The sequence below is a fragment of the Dendropsophus ebraccatus genome, chromosome 2, assembly GCF_027789765.1.
Source record: "Dendropsophus ebraccatus isolate aDenEbr1 chromosome 2, aDenEbr1.pat, whole genome shotgun sequence".
In the NCBI taxonomy this organism is placed as follows: domain Eukaryota; kingdom Metazoa; phylum Chordata; class Amphibia; order Anura; family Hylidae; genus Dendropsophus; species Dendropsophus ebraccatus.
In genome coordinates this window covers 19,536,480-19,553,264 of record NC_091455.1, presented here as the reverse complement: position 1 = coordinate 19,553,264, position 16,785 = coordinate 19,536,480, and the positions used below count along the sequence as shown (strand labels likewise).

General features: G+C 45.6%; 1 protein-coding gene across 4 annotated transcripts in view; it reads right to left on the bottom strand.

Moving 5' to 3' along the window:
• Positions 1-6,695: 6,695 nt before the first annotated feature.
• Positions 6,696-16,785, bottom strand: part of LOC138783004 (transient receptor potential channel pyrexia-like) — a 167,189-nt gene continuing 157,099 nt past the window's right edge. For 3 of the 4 annotated variants that reach the window (XM_069957110.1, XM_069957111.1, XM_069957112.1), the window contains exons 21-22: positions 14,876-15,000; positions 6,696-7,435 (exon numbers count right to left, since the gene is read on the bottom strand). In XM_069957110.1, the coding sequence (XP_069813211.1) occupies positions 14,880-15,000 (121 nt within the window). In that variant the 3' untranslated portion in view covers positions 6,696-7,435; positions 14,876-14,879. The remainder of the gene's footprint in view (positions 7,436-14,875; positions 15,001-16,785) is intronic. The other variant, XM_069957113.1, reaches the window with a different exon arrangement.

The following is a 16,785-nucleotide window of genomic DNA, read 5'->3' as shown; positions in this document are numbered from 1 at the left end:
CTTCTGCTATCCCCCCCAGAAGACAAAATTTACATGCCTCTGTCTCACATTGTGTGTGTTTGCTGAGCACAGGCTGATGATGCAGACAGGGGGCAGGGCAAGATGCCACAGGAGGCGGGGCTGGATAACCCAATCCCCTGACTGATTCACCATTTCTAACCAGCCAGAAGCAGCTGCTGCACTAATTTTACTGATTGTGATGGGTGGGGGCTGTGATGATCACATGAGGGAAAGCATTGCATTCTGGGAAATGCCAAACCAGGAAGAACAGAAACAAAAAACAGAGCAAATCCCCCCCCCCCCCAAACAAATGGATTTTTGGTAGTTTCAAAACTGGGATAGACAGGTAAGTAATGCTTTATGCTCCTGCTGAAGTTTCATTTTTTTTAACCTCTACCTGGAGTTCCCCTTTAAAGTAACATCCTCTTTGCACATGATAGGAAGCAAGCGTCAGATCGCTAGATGTCCAACCACTGGGACCCTCAGAATCTCAAGAACACGCCCGACTTGAATGGTAACACGCGCATGTGTGGAGCAGCTCCATTCATTGTCTATAGAGCGGACGGAGATACCCCTGAGTACCCCATCTGGCTATCTTCAGCAGCTCCATAGACACTGAATAGAGTGGCAGCATGCATGTGTGAGTCCTTGGAAACAAAGGATTTGCAGTAGCCCCATATCTGTCACTTGCCCCGTATCCTATAGGGCAGTGGTTCCCAACCTGTGGCCACAGGTTGGAGATTATTTCAATAGGGGAAATGTTATTTAAAGGGGTCATCCAATGCTACAAAAACATGGCCAATTTCCCCCTCTCTTGTCTCCAGTTCAGGTGCGGTTTGCAATTAAGCTCTATTCACTTCAATGGAACTGAGTTTGAAACCCCACCCAAACTGGAGATAAGAGAGGGGGAAAAGTGGCCATGTTTTTGTAGCGCTGTATAACCCCTTTAAGGCTGGGTTCACACACTGTATACTTCAGGCAGTATTTGGTCCTCAAGTCAGGTCCTCATAGCAACCAAAACCAGGAGTGGATTGAAAACACAGAAAGGCTCTGTTCACACAATGTTGAAATTGAGTGGATGGCCGTCATATAACGGTAAATAACGGCCATTATTTCAATACAGAAGCCATTGTATTAAGATAACAGAAAATATTTGCCATTAAATGGCGGCCATCCACTTGATTACAACATTGTGTGAACAGAGCCTTTCTGTGTTTTCAATCCACTCCTGGTTTTGGTTGCTATACAGCCTCAAATATACAGCCTGAAATATACTGTGTGTGAACCCAGTTTAAAGGTGTTACTTATAGGTGATCCTTACGTACGTATATTTAGTTTTCTCCAGACCCCGTGCACCACGTAGGAGTACTACAGCGGCTTCATTCATGGCGGGGACCTTACTCCCCAACACGTAGTAGTAGAGCGGATTTGGAGCGGCTCATTTCTCACCGTGTATTTCATGTCATTATAACAATAAAGCTCCTCAGAAATTCCTAGGCCTCAGGAAAAATAAGCAGAGGCAAAATCAGATTAAGGAAAATCCCTATATGCAAAATCCAGAAAGGATTATAGAAAGGAGCTACTTGTCGAAACTTAACCCCATCAGGGCTGGGGGAAAAAACCCCATAGAAGAGAATGTTTTCTAGAAATAAGACCTCACTGTAAGCCATACCGCATCATATACCTGCCATACTGGATCCTATACCTGCCTATAGTTGTAAGTATATAGCCCAGAGACATCCTATTGGCGACATTTTAGATTTTAGGCCGTTAAGTACTAACTCCGACCATCTGTAGTCATGGATATATCATCCTCTATAGTTACCATGGTTGCTAAGTAGCTAAATAGTGTTGGCCCCTTCACCAGAAATCCGCTATATGGCAGCTGTGCCGGATTTAAGCAGCAATTTCAGGCACGCTCCCATTGCTTATAGGTTTAGATAGTTATTGGAATACAGTTCCATACAATACTATACTGTTCCCCGACACACAGCTCTTGTCTTTCTATAAACGTACATGGATGGACAGGCCGAGTGTGCGTGTCTATTAGCATAAGGTGTCGGGGGATAAGCCGCTGCCAGGTGAACAAAGGATCAGACATCTTAAAACCTTTAGTCGCCCCATGGCAGACGTTAGGTGTTACGGGGGCACCCGCAACACATGTCGGGTCAAGGGCACATTTGTACCTCCGGCTCCCCCAATCCTCAACCAGCGAGTGGTGCCGCATCCCGCATGTTGGGTCCCTCTGTCTCCTCTTGCGCCTGGGTCCTCGCTCCCTGGGCATGCTGCTAATTGGGTGATGGTTGGTCTCTCTATATTACTAACCTTTCGTCTTTAATGCCCTTTGCCCATTGATAAAGCGTTCCTTGAATCATTTGTCCCTCCGGCGTACCAGATCTCTTTGCCTCAGTCCTTGGATTTTGCTTGCCTGCTGCCTGCTCTGAACCTCCTGCCTGTCCCCGACTACGAGCCAGTCTTTCGATTATGGAATACGTTACATTTCGGTTGTCTCTACAAGCAGGTCACTACCTGGGGGTCACCTGCTGCAGCAAGTCCATCCTGCCTCTGGTGAAGGCCAGCCAGTAGCGGATTATAATAAGTCCATTTTGGGCGGTAGCCCGGGACCCTGAGCCCCTGGGGGCCCATGGCCACCTAAAAAGACTTTCAGTGGTGTATACTCTCCTGGCTACATTTCTGCCATGATTTTCAAAATATTGCTGCTTTTTTACTACTATTTTGCACAAATCAGGGCATCATGACACTATCTATCCTGTAGTATGATCACCACGCTAGTGCTGCCATAGTTACAGTGGGTTGGGGATCCATATGGGGTTCCACTCTTAGTCGGCCCCCTCTATAAATAATCATCCGAGGGGCGTGTTGGCCGAGGGCAGGTCGCTGTGCAGGGGGTGTGGTTACTGCTAGCCTGCCCCCTCTAATGATTTGTAATTGAGGCGGCTGGCCTGGAGGTGGGCCGGATAGCCACGCCCCCAGTGATTCTAACATCTTACCGGGCACAACTAACAGCACGGGAATGGCACTGAGGATAAAGATAGCAGACATACCTACATCCTCAGCGTCCCATGCCCCCTAGGGAGCTGTCAGCAGGTTACATTTGTCTAACCTGCTGATAGTTCCCCTTTAAGTCGTTACAGCAAGGTGGAGTCCGGCTCCATGTTACATTTGGTGGATCTCCTTACAATATCAGGATCTCTGGTCACAACCCAACAAATCCAGTGTCTGCCCAATGTATGCGTGGTTGTTGTAACATGTAAACTTTTAATAAAAATGTATTGAACCATAAAATATCAGGATCTGCTGGCGCTTATGTAATATGAATGGGAAAATTAAATGCATTTTTACATTTGCACAGTAAATTACATCAGTAGCTAAAGGGGTGAGAAAAAAAAAAGGTTTTCAAATCAACTAGTATATCTGCTGCCACCTCTGTCCATGTCAGGAACTGTCCAGAGCAGCAGCAAATCCTCATAGAAAACCTCTCCTGCTCTGGACAGTTCCTGACATGGATGCCCAGTGGATCACCAGAGATGACCGTCACCCCCCTTACTCTCGCTTCATTTAATCGGTTAAGATTGTTGACTAGGTGGGGCTTGTTAGGCCCGTTTCCCGGCTGGGACCTTTTCAACCACTGGGTCACCAGGGTCATCTTGGAAGCCTGGTAAACCAAAAAGCAGCACAACCACTAAAGATAACCATTGGATCCCCTGTGCCGCCAATACCATACAGTTTTATTAAGTTCCTTATCATTGAAGTACCAGCTTTCAGCCGAACATCTAAGTCAGTGTACACTCGCACCCCTGCTCTCCAAGATGTAATTGAGGTGAAGAGGAGGACATGCCGAGAGCCGTACAGTGTTAATGGGAATGGAAAATGATGAAAGATTCTGGTAGATTTGCCGCTTTCTTTGCACTTGGGCTGGGAGCAGGCATCTGATATCTGATTGAATAATGGCTCCTTGCCGCGCTCAGTATCTGTCTATCCAGAAGGACCCTCGGTGACGGCATTAAGTAGGCCTCACCTGCAGAGCTATTTTCTGCCGCACACTGTATGGCAGGACTCTGAGTATTTTATTTCTAAAATGAGAATATAATCTTATAGCAGGAAAGACTTCAAAGAGCCTTATCAGCAAGGATGGAGATAAGCGATATCAAGATCGGGCTCTTTCATGTCCTTAAAGAATTTCTGCTCTGTGGTGTTAGAAAGTGCGAGCAAACACCGGCCAAGAGCACAAATATGTCATTATTGTCTTCCTTGTAACAAAGACTCCACAACCAAAGGGGATCACATGGCGTCTCATTGCCCAGTGATCAGATGTGACCTGTGCGGGAACCTGCCTGCAAGTGTTACATTTCCCTACAGCGCCTCCACAGGGGGAATAGAGCATTACACAGTTCTCATTGGAATCAGTGGTCTGTCTTTGAACTACTTCATGTAGACATTCTGCAGGCTGTAGGTCCTGAATGTACTGTACTCAGACTTCCATAATAGTATAGCTGACAATGGATTTTATAGCCTCTTTGTTTTTTTATTTTTTCAAACTTTAACTTGTATTTCATTTTGTTTCTCAATTATATTGGGGCGAATGGAAACAACAAACACAAATGCAGATCAAAGTAAAAGGCTGCATAGTAAAATATGGACACAAACAATATAATAAACGATGTAAGAATAGCATCTCACATGGTTGTCCCATTTATTTTAACTGGTGCCATGTAATACTACATTTTCCCCTGCATGGGGAGCTGTTGCACATGATCTCTGGGATGATTGATCGGCAATCATGTGATCAATGTGTTATTCTACTAAGGGGTTGTCTTTTTGGGGCAACAAAAGCGATCTCCTTTCGACAGGCTAGGAGATAACAATCTGGTAAATGGGGTCTGATTACTCAGACCCCCCTCCTAAAATGTCTTTTAATAAATAGAGTGCACTGAGTGTGTGTGGCCAGCTCTCAATCGATTTTCTATGGCCAATGTTTGGTAATCTCATAGACCTTGTAGGAAGTGCTGGCCACACAGGTGCAGTGTGATCTGTTCTACTTACCTCCATTCTCTGCTACAATATCCATATCCATTACTTTTGGAGGTACCCCCTATATGATAAGTATATGACCCCCAGATATGGTGAGTATCTGAAACATTGAGCATTACAATCATGATGGCGGTCCTGGGCATGTAAGGGGTGTAGTTTGGATGAAAAACCTCTTCAAGTATATAATGTGGTAGGATAAGAAATATTTCTGCATCCCAGCAAACCATCTTATCCTGTAAATGCAGAGCGCTGGATAATTCATTATGTGGATGCGGCTCAGATTGAAGCCTATTCATTAATGGTCTACCTGCCAGGCCGGGCTGTATTTATAGACGCTGCTGCCTTAAGCACTCCGTGACCAGACCATAAATCAGACATCTAACTAGTACTTGTGGGCAGAATGCTGTAAGGTTACATTATAAGGCCTAATGCAGATATCCTTGCCACGTGCGCTAAGTCTATATGGCAGGACACTGACTACTTCCAAGTCCATATTATGGCAAGGGATGGCACCTTTAAGGTGGATTTCCACAGAATGGACAGCCCCAACCCATATGTGCTCTTCCCTCTCAATGACTTGAATATCACATCCTCTCTCTTCCCATCTATAGGACTTCTCCGGTGCCACGCCAGTTCTCAGGAATGATGACTTCCTTTAATTTTAACTGGCAATGGGGTATGACCTCCGAAACAACTGTCCTATGAATGTCTGCTTCTTCTATTATACCTAATCACATGTTTAGGTTCTGTTACGTTTTACAAAAGCTTCCTATAGGTGGCGCCAGAGAGATACCTTTTCTCCCTTCTGGGATGGCGCTAATATGCATAAGTTTTCCCATGGTGCATTGCTGTAGATATATATTAATCAGCTGGATCCTTCAATAAGAAACAAACACAATTGTTAACTTCAGAGGAAAGCCACATCAGACGCCGCTCCCCAATTACTCATAGAGAACATTATTTACCAATATTAATCAATAATATTTTACAAAAAAAACCATGCTGAATACAATTATAACTTTATTAACCAAGGACAGCAAATCTTTGCTGTAAAAGTTTTGGCTCAAGTAATATAACTATCAATATATATGAAAATATTCTGCCTATACTTTGTAGTATCATTTACTCACAGTTCAGTACGGTGCTTGTGCTGGATATGATCAGATTTCAGAAATGATGAGGAAATGAAACGTAAATGTGATTTTTAGCAGCCAATACGACTAGAGATGAGCGAAACAATCTGGAATGAATCCAGTTTGTTCCAAAAACAGATTTGATTTGTCCAGGAGAATCAGTATAGAGGCAGGGACATCTGTCAAAGACTGGAGTCCCTGCTCCTGTACTTACTGAGCAGTGAAGCACATTGTATCCCTCGCTGTTCAGTTAACATTTACAGGTACACAGGACCCATGCAGAGGTAAGCGGACATGCTGTATGCATTGCTATGTGGTAGAAGACGGCACTCTGCAGGTCTGGTGGTGCTCGTGGTAGAAAGATGATTCCCGGCACTCACCAAGTGGTAAAATGCTTACATTATTGGTGCAAAACAGACAGGAGGACGCGTTTCGGCTCAGTAGCCTTCATTGGCATAGGGCTGATGAAGGCTACTGAGCCGAAACGTGTCCTCCTGTTTGTTTTACACCAATAAAGTAAGCATTCCACCACTTGGTGAGTGCCGGGATTCATGCTATATTCATTAACATTAATGCATACTAATATTCACTAAATGGTCACTGACCAGGAGGCACGCAGGTCTATGGTGTCCAGAGGGAGATGTGGCAAGCTTGTTGTTTGCATATCTCCCATATGTTGGATCCCAGAAGTTCTCGTCCCTATTCTCCTCATATGAGGCCCCCTATCAGACATTGTGGCACATCTTCTGAATATTAATGTCTATGGTGGAAAAAAACAATTAGGCGAGGTACCAGTTTTGTGTCCAGTTTCGGAGAGTCTCTTTCCTTAATTTAATAGGTATGCATCCCATTCATGACCTATGAATGCTCTCACTGCCATTTCCATTTATCATTCTTTACTGCTTTTCATTGACAGAATCTGCCGTGTTTCGCCATGATGGGGGTCACCAGTAGAGGCTGGTAGACAGAAAATATGGCTCCTTCCTTTATACAATACACAGCATAAACGTCCGCCTTCAGCTCATCTGGAGGTATATAAGTTTCACAGTAAATCTTCTCTTTGCATAAATGGGAATTTGTAGCTCTGAGTCCAGTAGGAACATGGATGACGGCAGAGATGTAAGCGGTCGTACAGTGATGTCCACCAAGATGAGTCTAGGTCTTACCGCTCTACTGGCTGGGTTCTCCATTAGACTTATTGGACGTCATCTCCAGCTCAGCCACATTTTTAGATCAGTCTTATACGAAATCTTTAATAAAAATAATGCAGACAGTTCAGGGATTATTACAGTTTCCCGTTAAATAGAGCAATTCAGATAACAGCACAGTCCATAAGGGAAGAAAACACTATGGCCACTATGTACCTGTCATGGACACTATTCAAAATGTACCTGTCATGATGGCCAGTTGCTGGATCGGCAGCGAGTTCCTCCGTTAATCAGGAAGTTCGGGTCTCCATGGATATGAACACGCAATGGGACTGTGATGGACTCGACTTCTATCGGATCCAATGGGGTTCCCATGCATTACGGTCTCATTTCGTGATTGTATCAATGGACACCCAAACTTTTACAACTCTTGGATAAACTTGGCTTCAAACTGTACTTGCTTACTCTGTCTCCCATAGGACTTTTTGTAGATTGAATGGCACCCAGTAGCATGGCCCTATTATGACTGCACAATCCCCATCTCTGGGACCTTTATATGTTAGATTTCTTCTATGGTCACCCTCCATATCCTTAGAGTTTGCTGTTTATAATCTGATTACACAATGTTAGGACTTAAATTGGTGCCCAGTGTATATGATGGTGCTCGATCACCTACAGTGATTATACCAGTTCTAGAAGCTCCGGCATATACTGTAGAGACTGTAGGAATGACTGTAATGTGCTGAATAAAGACCCGGCTCATTACTTGTTGTGTAAAAAGTAAATCAATTTCCCAGACTCTCACAGCAATGTGCGGACTGGGGCGGACAATAACATCTATTCCTATTTGTTCGCTCAGACATTAAAGTCTCTCTTTACCTTGCAGTGTTTAAGAACTGGGCACCGACCTCACTTGGCTGATTACAACCCCCATCATCCTACTTCTCCAAGACCTTAAATTTCTGCCTGGAATGACAGTAGCGTAAAGAAGTTTTCCGAAATTATTTTGATATTTTTAAGTCTATATGTCACAGACTCGCCGGACGTAGGTGGGGAACAGAACAAGACAGTGAGCCCTAACCACTAGAACCCACCTTCTGATCCTACCTACTTGCCTCAACGGCCCTAAACGGCCGTGGACAACCACGGTGTCAGTCCCTGTCCTACAACAAGTGATACACAAAACAAGACAGACGAAACAAACACAATAATGCAAAGTCTACGGTCCGGGTCAGCAACGGCGGTCAGCGAGGTACAAAAACGTAAGGCAGAAGAAGAGTCAGAGACAGACAAGGAGGTCAGGGCAGGCAGCAGACAAAGCAGGTTGGAAGATCAAGCAATAGGTCAGACAACAGAAGTAACAGAACCAGGAGAGCTGAAGCGCTTAGCTGAGTAACACTCAATAGCCAGCAGGGAAATGAAGAGCCTGCTGCTTTTTTTATCTGGAATCAGGGACTGGGTCCAGCACTTGATTGGATCAGCCCTGAACCCAGCACCCAGCTCAGCTGGACAGGTCTATAAGGAGTAACCCCTGCACTGCCAGAGTGTAACAGGCAATGCGGGTGTGGCTGGGAAACTAAGACAGCATTCAGACAGGACTGCAAACAAAAAACAACCAGAGGCTCAGCGCTTCCTCGGTCGCCCAGTACGGACCGAGGAGCGCAAAGTCACATTCCTGACAGTACCCCTCCTCTTATGAGGGGCCTCAGGACCCTTATTTAAAGGACCCGGTTTAGAGGGGTTATGGTCATGAAACTTCCGGATGAGACGTGGGGCATGTATATCCTTACTGGCAACCCACGTATTTTCTTCAGGACCATATCCCTTCCACTGGACAAGATATTGGATGGAATTTTGAATTTGACGAGAGTCCAATATCCTGTCCACTTCAAACTCCAGCTCCCCCTGGATGACCAGAGGAGCAGGGAGGACTGAAGGAAGCACAGGATTAACATATTTTTTGAGAAGAGACTTATGAAATACATTGTGAATTCTCATAGACCCAGGTAATCGTAATCTGAATGAAACAGGATTAATGATCTCTGTGATAACGTACGGACCAATGTACTTGGGTGCTAGTTTACCAGAGGGAACCTTCAATTTCAAGTTTTTAGTTGAGAGCCATACCTTTTCTCCTATACCGTAATCTGGACCAGATATGCGTCTTTTGTTCGCCTGTTTCTTAGCTGTCTCTTGGGCTTTGACCAAGTTCTGAAGAGCTTGGGCCCAAACTGTGCACAGTTTAGAATAAATACCTTCGGCCGAAGGGTTTACGGACTCTGACGCATGTACAGAAGAATATCTGGGATTAAAGCCATAATTACAATAAAATGGCGACATCTTGAGTGACTGATTTTCACGATTATTTAGAGCAAATTCCGCTAAGGATAGAAACTCTCTCCATTTATCTTGGCTCCCTGCAACAAAACACCTCAAAAATTGTTCCAGAGATTGGTTCACCCTTTCTGTCTGGCCATTAGATTGTGGGTGAAAAGCCGACGAAAAGGATAATGAGATGCCCAGCCGACCACAAAATTCTCTCCAAAATCTGGAGACAAATTGTACCCCCCTGTCAGAAACTACATTTTCTGGAACACCATGCAAACGTAAGATATGGTTTATGAACAATGTAGCCAAGGTACGAGCATTAGGGAGCTTACGCAGGGGAATAAGGTGACACATCTTAGAAAATCTGTCAACAACCACCCAAATGACTGTTTTTCCCTTAGAGGGTGGCAAATCGGTAATAAAATCCATAGAAATATGAGTCCAAGGTCTGGTAGGCACCGGAAGGGGATGGAGGAGACCTTCAGGTAGTCTACGCAGAACCTTGGATCTGGCGCAAGTTTCACAGGCGTCGACAAATGATTTGACATCTCTTGCCCATGAAGGCCACCAATAATGCCGTGAGAGTAAGTACTTAGTACCTGCAATTCCCGGGTGACCAGCCAACACAGAATTATGAATCTCCTCCAAAACCTTAAGGCGAAGGTTTGGAGGAACAAACAGTTTAGACTCGAGTGTTCCGGGGAGCCAGAGACTGAGATTCCGCAATCCGAGCTGCCAGATCGGGTTGCAAAGTGGCCACCACCACCCCGGGTGACAGGATGGTCTCTGGTTGCTCCCTGGGAACCGTGTCGATGTCAAAGCTGCGCGATAAGGCGTCAGCTTTAACATTTTTAGACCCAGGTCGAAAAGAAATTTCAAAATTAAATCGTGTAAAGAACAAAGCCCATCTGGCCTGACGAGGAGTGAGACGTTTGGCTTTATCCAAATATATCAGATTCTTATGATCTGTTAACACCTTAATTCTATGTTTAGCCCCTTCCAGAAAATGTCTCCATTCATCAAAGGCTAATTTAATGGCCAGAAGTTCTCTGTTACCTATGTCATAGTTGCTTTCGGCTTTGGAGAACTTCCTAGAAAAGTAGGCTATGGGTCTGAGGTTGGTGAGGGTCTCTGAACCTTGTGAGAGAACTGCTCCTACCCCAACCTCAGATGCGTCAACTTCAATGACAAAGGGTTGTTCAAAGTCAGGCTGAGTTAACACAGGAGCTTCAGCAAAACACCTCTTAAGCTTGTCAAATGCCAGGATAGCCTCAGGACTCCAATTAACCAGGTCTGCCCCCTTTTTGGTTAGATCAGTTAATGGTTTAGCAATAACAGAAAAACCCTTGATGAACTTTCTATAGTAATTGGCGAATCCCAGGAACCTTTGTAGGGCCTTAAGGCTACTGGGTCGCTCCCAATTTTCAATGGCTGTCACTTTAAGGGGGTCCATACAAAATGAGTTGGAGGTGATCTTATACCCTAAGAATGAGACCTCCTGTATCCCAAACTGGCATTTTGACAGCTTGGCGCAGAGGTGATTTTGCCTTAGCAATTCTAACACAGTACGAACATGCTGAACATGAGAGCACCAATCAGGAGAAAATATCAAAATATCATCTAGATATACCACCAAAAAACGACCCAGATGTTCACGGAACACGTCATTAACAAAATGTTGGAAGACTGCCGGAGCATTACATAATCCAAAGGGCATAACGAGGTATTCGAAATGTCCCTCATGAGTATTAAAGGCAGTCTTCCACTCGTCTCCCTCCTTTACTCTTATTAGGTTGTATGCTCCCCGCAAATCAATCTTAGAGAACCATTTGGCTCCCACAATTTGGTTAAACAAGTCTGGAATGAGAGGCAGAGGGTGTTGATTTTTCACAGTGATCTTATTCAATTCTCGATAATCAATACAGGGGCGTAGACCACCATCTTTTTTACCCACAAAAAAGAATCCCGCCCCCATGGGAGAAGAGGAGGGACGGATGTGACCTTTACGCAAGCTATCCTTGATATAATCTCGCATAGCCTCTCTTTCTGGACAGGACAAATTAAATATTCTACCCTTAGGGTACTTAGACCCTGGTATCAAGTCAATAGTGCAATCATAGGGACGATGGGGAGGTAATCCATCCACCGATCTCTCATCAAACACATCAGCATAATCAAGCAGAAACTCCGGAATCTCCCCATCATCAGAAGAACATTCAGCAAGCGACAAAGAAATACAATGAGGAGCACACTCTGGTCCCCATCGAACCAGTTCCCTGTTGGGCCAGTCAAACACGGGGTTATGCTGGTCCAACCAGGGTAACCCCAGAATAATATCAGCAGACAAATTTTCCATAAGCAAAAAGTCAAGCTTTTCAAAATGAACTGATCCCACCTTTACCTCAAGATGGGGGGTAATGTAGCGTATATTACCCTGAGCAAAAGGGGCAGAGTCCGCTCCAGTCACATTCAACGGACATTTAAGCTGAAGTGGACATGCCCCCAGACCAGACCAGAAAACAGTATTAATAAAGTTAGCAGAAGCCCCAGAGTCAACCTGGGCATATCCCGAGATAAATTTATCTCCCAAAGTCAAAGAAATAGGCAACAACAACTTCTTTTTCTTGTCGAAGGTTACCTGTGCACCTGAATGACCCCCTCGATAATCATTCAGGCGCTGAAGTTTTCCGGCGGTGAACCAGGTCTAGCGGTACATTGTCGTACTTGATGCCCCGCTTTGCCACAGTAGAGACACAGATGGTTCTGGAGGCGATATGCACGTCTGGCCTTGGCGTCAGTTGACCCGATCTGCATAGGTTCGTCTTGCGGAGGGGACACAGGAGAGGAAGAAGAAGGTTTAGGAGGTAAGGTCAAAGGACATGAACCAGAAGGGAATTTAGACGTTTCTCTCTCTTTGCGTCTGTCCCGCATACGCCTATCTACCCGTATGGCTAAGGTCATAGTTTCCTCCAGAGTCTCAGGATTAGGATAGGCTACTAACAAGTCCTTCAGTTGGTCAGACAAACCCGCACGAAACTGGAAACGCAGAGCTGGGTCATTCCAAGTAGAGGGTACACACCACTGCCTAAAGTCAGCACAGTATTCTTCCACTGGTCTCTTACCCTGTCTGAGTGTCGTCAATTGGCGCTCTGCCTCTGCTGCTCGGTCTGGGTCATCATACAGAAGGCCCAAGGCTGAAAAAAATCTGTCAACGGTCATTAAATCAGGGGAGTCAGAAGGTAGTGAGAATGCCCATTCTTGGGGTGGGCCCTGCAGGAGGGACATAATAATGCCCACCCTCTGGGTCTCATCTCCGGAGGAGCGGGGACGTAGCCGAAAAAATAATCTGCACCCCTCCCGAAAGGTCCGGAAATTTTTCCTGTCCCCCTTAAATTTCTCAGGGAGCTGCACTGGGGGTTCAGGAGCCTGCGGGGGGGTCAGACACATCTGCCTGGGTAAGGACTCTTGTTCCTGCACACGCTCAGCAAGGGTCTGAACCAACGTATTCAGACCCTGCATCTGGGTCACCAGGGTGTTCATAGGGTCCATGATGCAGGTGACCCAAAAATCTTCTTTCAGGCTGGCTATTCCGTCACAGACTCGCCGGACGTAGGTGGGGAACAGAACAAGACAGTGAGCCCTAACCACTAGAACCCACCTTCTGATCCTACCTACTTGCCTCAACGGCCCTAAACGGCCGTGGACAACCACGGTGTCAGTCCCTGTCCTACACCAAGTGATACACAAAACAAGACAGACGAAACAAACACAATAATGCAAAGTCTACGGTCCGGGTCAGCAACGGCGGTCAGCGAGGTACAAAAACGTAAGGCAGAAGAAGAGTCAGAGACAGACAAGGAGGTCAGGGCAGGCAGCAGACAAAGCAGGTTGGAAGATCAAGCAATAGGTCAGACAACAGAAGTAACAGAACCAGGAGAGCTGAAGCGCTTAGCTGAGTAACACTCAATAGCCAGCAGGGAAATGAAGAGCCTGCTGCTTTTTTTATCTGGAATCAGGGACTGGGTCCAGCACTTGATTGGATCAGCCCTGAACCCAGCACCCAGCTCAGCTGGACAGGTCTATAAGGAGTAACCCCTGCACTGCCAGAGTGTAACAGGCAATGCGGGTGTGGCTGAAAGACAGCATTCAGACAGGACTGCAAACAAAAAACAACCAGAGGCTCAGCGCTTCCTCGGTCGCCCAGTACGGACCGAGGAGCGCAAAGTCACATTCCTGACACTATAGCAATGAGCTGTAGTACCAGGCATCGCCACAGCCAAGTATATGGCACTGTGGTTGGCAAGCAATGGATTCTTCATTCAACTAAACAGCGAGGGCTGTGGGAGTTGTACCCCTATCAGATACTACTCACCTATATTAAGCAGAGTAATACTACAGTCTGCAAACTACTTAAAAGAATTCTCCACTGGGTATTCCCATCTCATTAACTTATCCCTGTCCCTCCACAGTGGCCCCATAGAGAATGAACCCCCTGACATGTCTGTGAATTATAACGTCTGATATATTTAGAAGGGAATTGTATACTACTTAATTTTGCCTGAGGTGGCGCTGCACAGAGACTGATATGTGTGTATATATATATATATATATATATATATATATGTTATACAGTCATTTCCGTGCATTTATATACTATAGTAAGAGTATCTGACAAGCCCAGCTGAACGTATTATGACGTGTGAATACTTAGCGTCCTCACTTCAATAAATTGTTCTTTCCACAGATCCTCTTTAAGCCCCTGCTCAGGTCGGCCATACAGACTGCGCTAAGGAGATTGTGAGAGAAAAATAAGATCCTATAATGGAAGGTATTGAGATGCAGCTCTTGGTGTGAGATCAGACTAGTGCACGACGTGTTGGGTAAATACTTCATCCTCACAGCAGAGAAGGCTTATTATAGGCCCTGAATCCTCAGGGGTCAGCAGCCGTCAGTGTGGGCCTACAGCCTGACAGCTAACAGCAGCACAGCACAACTGGCTCTGTAGCCCAGCATGTGAATGGTGCATAAGACAAGGTAAGACCAGGCATGATGGGAATTGTAGTTTTGCAATAGCTGGAGGGGCGAAGGTTCCTAACCACTGTCTTATGGGCACAGGAGGATTTGTACTCTTTTGTAAACCTAGTATTTGCCCTTTTCCCCGTTTTCTTCACTGAAATGTGCAGCCGGTAGTGATCTGAATCCTAGACTACTTACCATTCTAGCGTGATGACGGATCTCTTGTTCTGCCAATGATGTCCACCATTATGTCACTGTCGGGCTCACGATCTGGCCATGCTGTTATGGGAGCTGGCACTGGACCCATGACTGGATGGTATTCCCTGGATGTGATACAAAAGGTGATATAGAACCATGTGTGTGTGTGTGCGTCCTCTTCCTCTATATCGTGTCATATCATTGCTGCTACTGCAATTTTGTTTCCTTTTTATGATATATGCTCATCCAGACAATGAAAACAACAGGAGGAGAATGTCAGCTCACCGTGTGTATGTAGTAAGAAGTGTGGAGCTCAGTGAGGAGAAGGCACCTTCTGCTTGAAATCGGGTATGTCACATACTCAGCTCTTCCAGCAGCAACTTCACGGTGTGGCTGAGCGATTGCACGCTCAGCCAGTCAGTGACTAGGTTGTGTCACGCCCTAATCACTGATTGGCTGAGCGGGCAGTCACTCAGCCGGGGACGTTACGTTGCAGCTAGCAGAGCTGCAGGACCCTGGCTGCTGCACACAGGACTCGGGAGCCTCAATACGAGGCAGGAGTTTACTTGTTCATTGTTTTCTTCCCACTACCCCCCCCCACCCTCGTTGCCTGCCTGCTGATGGGACTTCATGGGACTTCCCCTTAATCAAGGGGTTCTTCCCCCAAGCGTCAGTGTGTTTTTAACTTGTACCTGTACCATGTGTTAAGGATTTACAAATAAAGATGATCGTTTCTTTAGGTCCCGATGTAAATTCGTCGGGCACACATCGCCGCTACATGTAATAGCCATGTGCGGTTGACAGCTGATAATTGTAGTATAAAATATTAACCTACCTTACCACGTTCCCTGGTGTCCTCGAGGCCTTACCTGTTGTCTGCCTGTTCCAGTTTTCACATTGACAGGCTGGGGGCGCTCAGCCAATCACAGGCCGCAGCCTATCAGTGCAAAGGCTGGAACAGAAGTCAGAGCTGTAACCAGCGGGGAAGGCCTCCGAGGACACACTAAAGGCAAGAGCTGCACAGACATTGCTAATGATTGCTAAATGATTATCGGGCCGTGTAATAGGACCAGTAAGCGAGTGCTGATCTGCTAGATTGATCAGACCACTATCTCCACGTGTAATAGGTGGTCAGACACAGTCTATACACAAGTACAAGTAAAGTTTCACTATTGAAGATAACTCCAGGTTCCAGCAGAGTACATAGCTACACTGGGTTGGGGCTCCTCTGGCAAACGCCTCTACTCTACAAGCATCGCTACAGCTACCTCTGTCAAGCACCTCCTCCAAGCACAAAGGTCAAGTACTCTAGTGTACCAAGATTTATCTAATTGTGAAAACGTGTACTGTTATATTGAAAAGTCTTGCAGTAAAGCTGTTCTATTTTTATACTACTGGGTCTCTGTCATCTTCTATCCGCACCAGCACCAATACACACAACCGCACACCTTGGCTTATTTTTCCCACTTTCTGTGGGTGGTGCTATCGACAGTCCGGGTGGGTCAGTTGCTACTCAGGACTGCTGTGACAAGGGACCCGCATTTGTGTGCAATCTACAGTTGCTTCTATTTCTAGTTGTGCGCAATATACAGTTGCTGCTAATTTTAGCTTGTGTAATATATAGGTGCTACGGGTTGGATTAAAAACTTGGTTGATTATTTATGGGGTTATTTTAGAAAAATATGTTCACACATAGTTTGTTGGGAGTATTTTTTGTGGTGTAAAACTGAGGGCAGCAGGTAGGAATGGTGGAACTCTTTACTGTAATCCCACCAATAACACAAAAACTCTAGTATCCAAATGGCTGCCATCAGTAATGGGCCGTTGGATTAGAGGAGGCGAGTGATTACATGGTGATCACTGCCCTCTGTATACTGACAAGATCCTGAAGGAGTTGCTCTTGTACACAT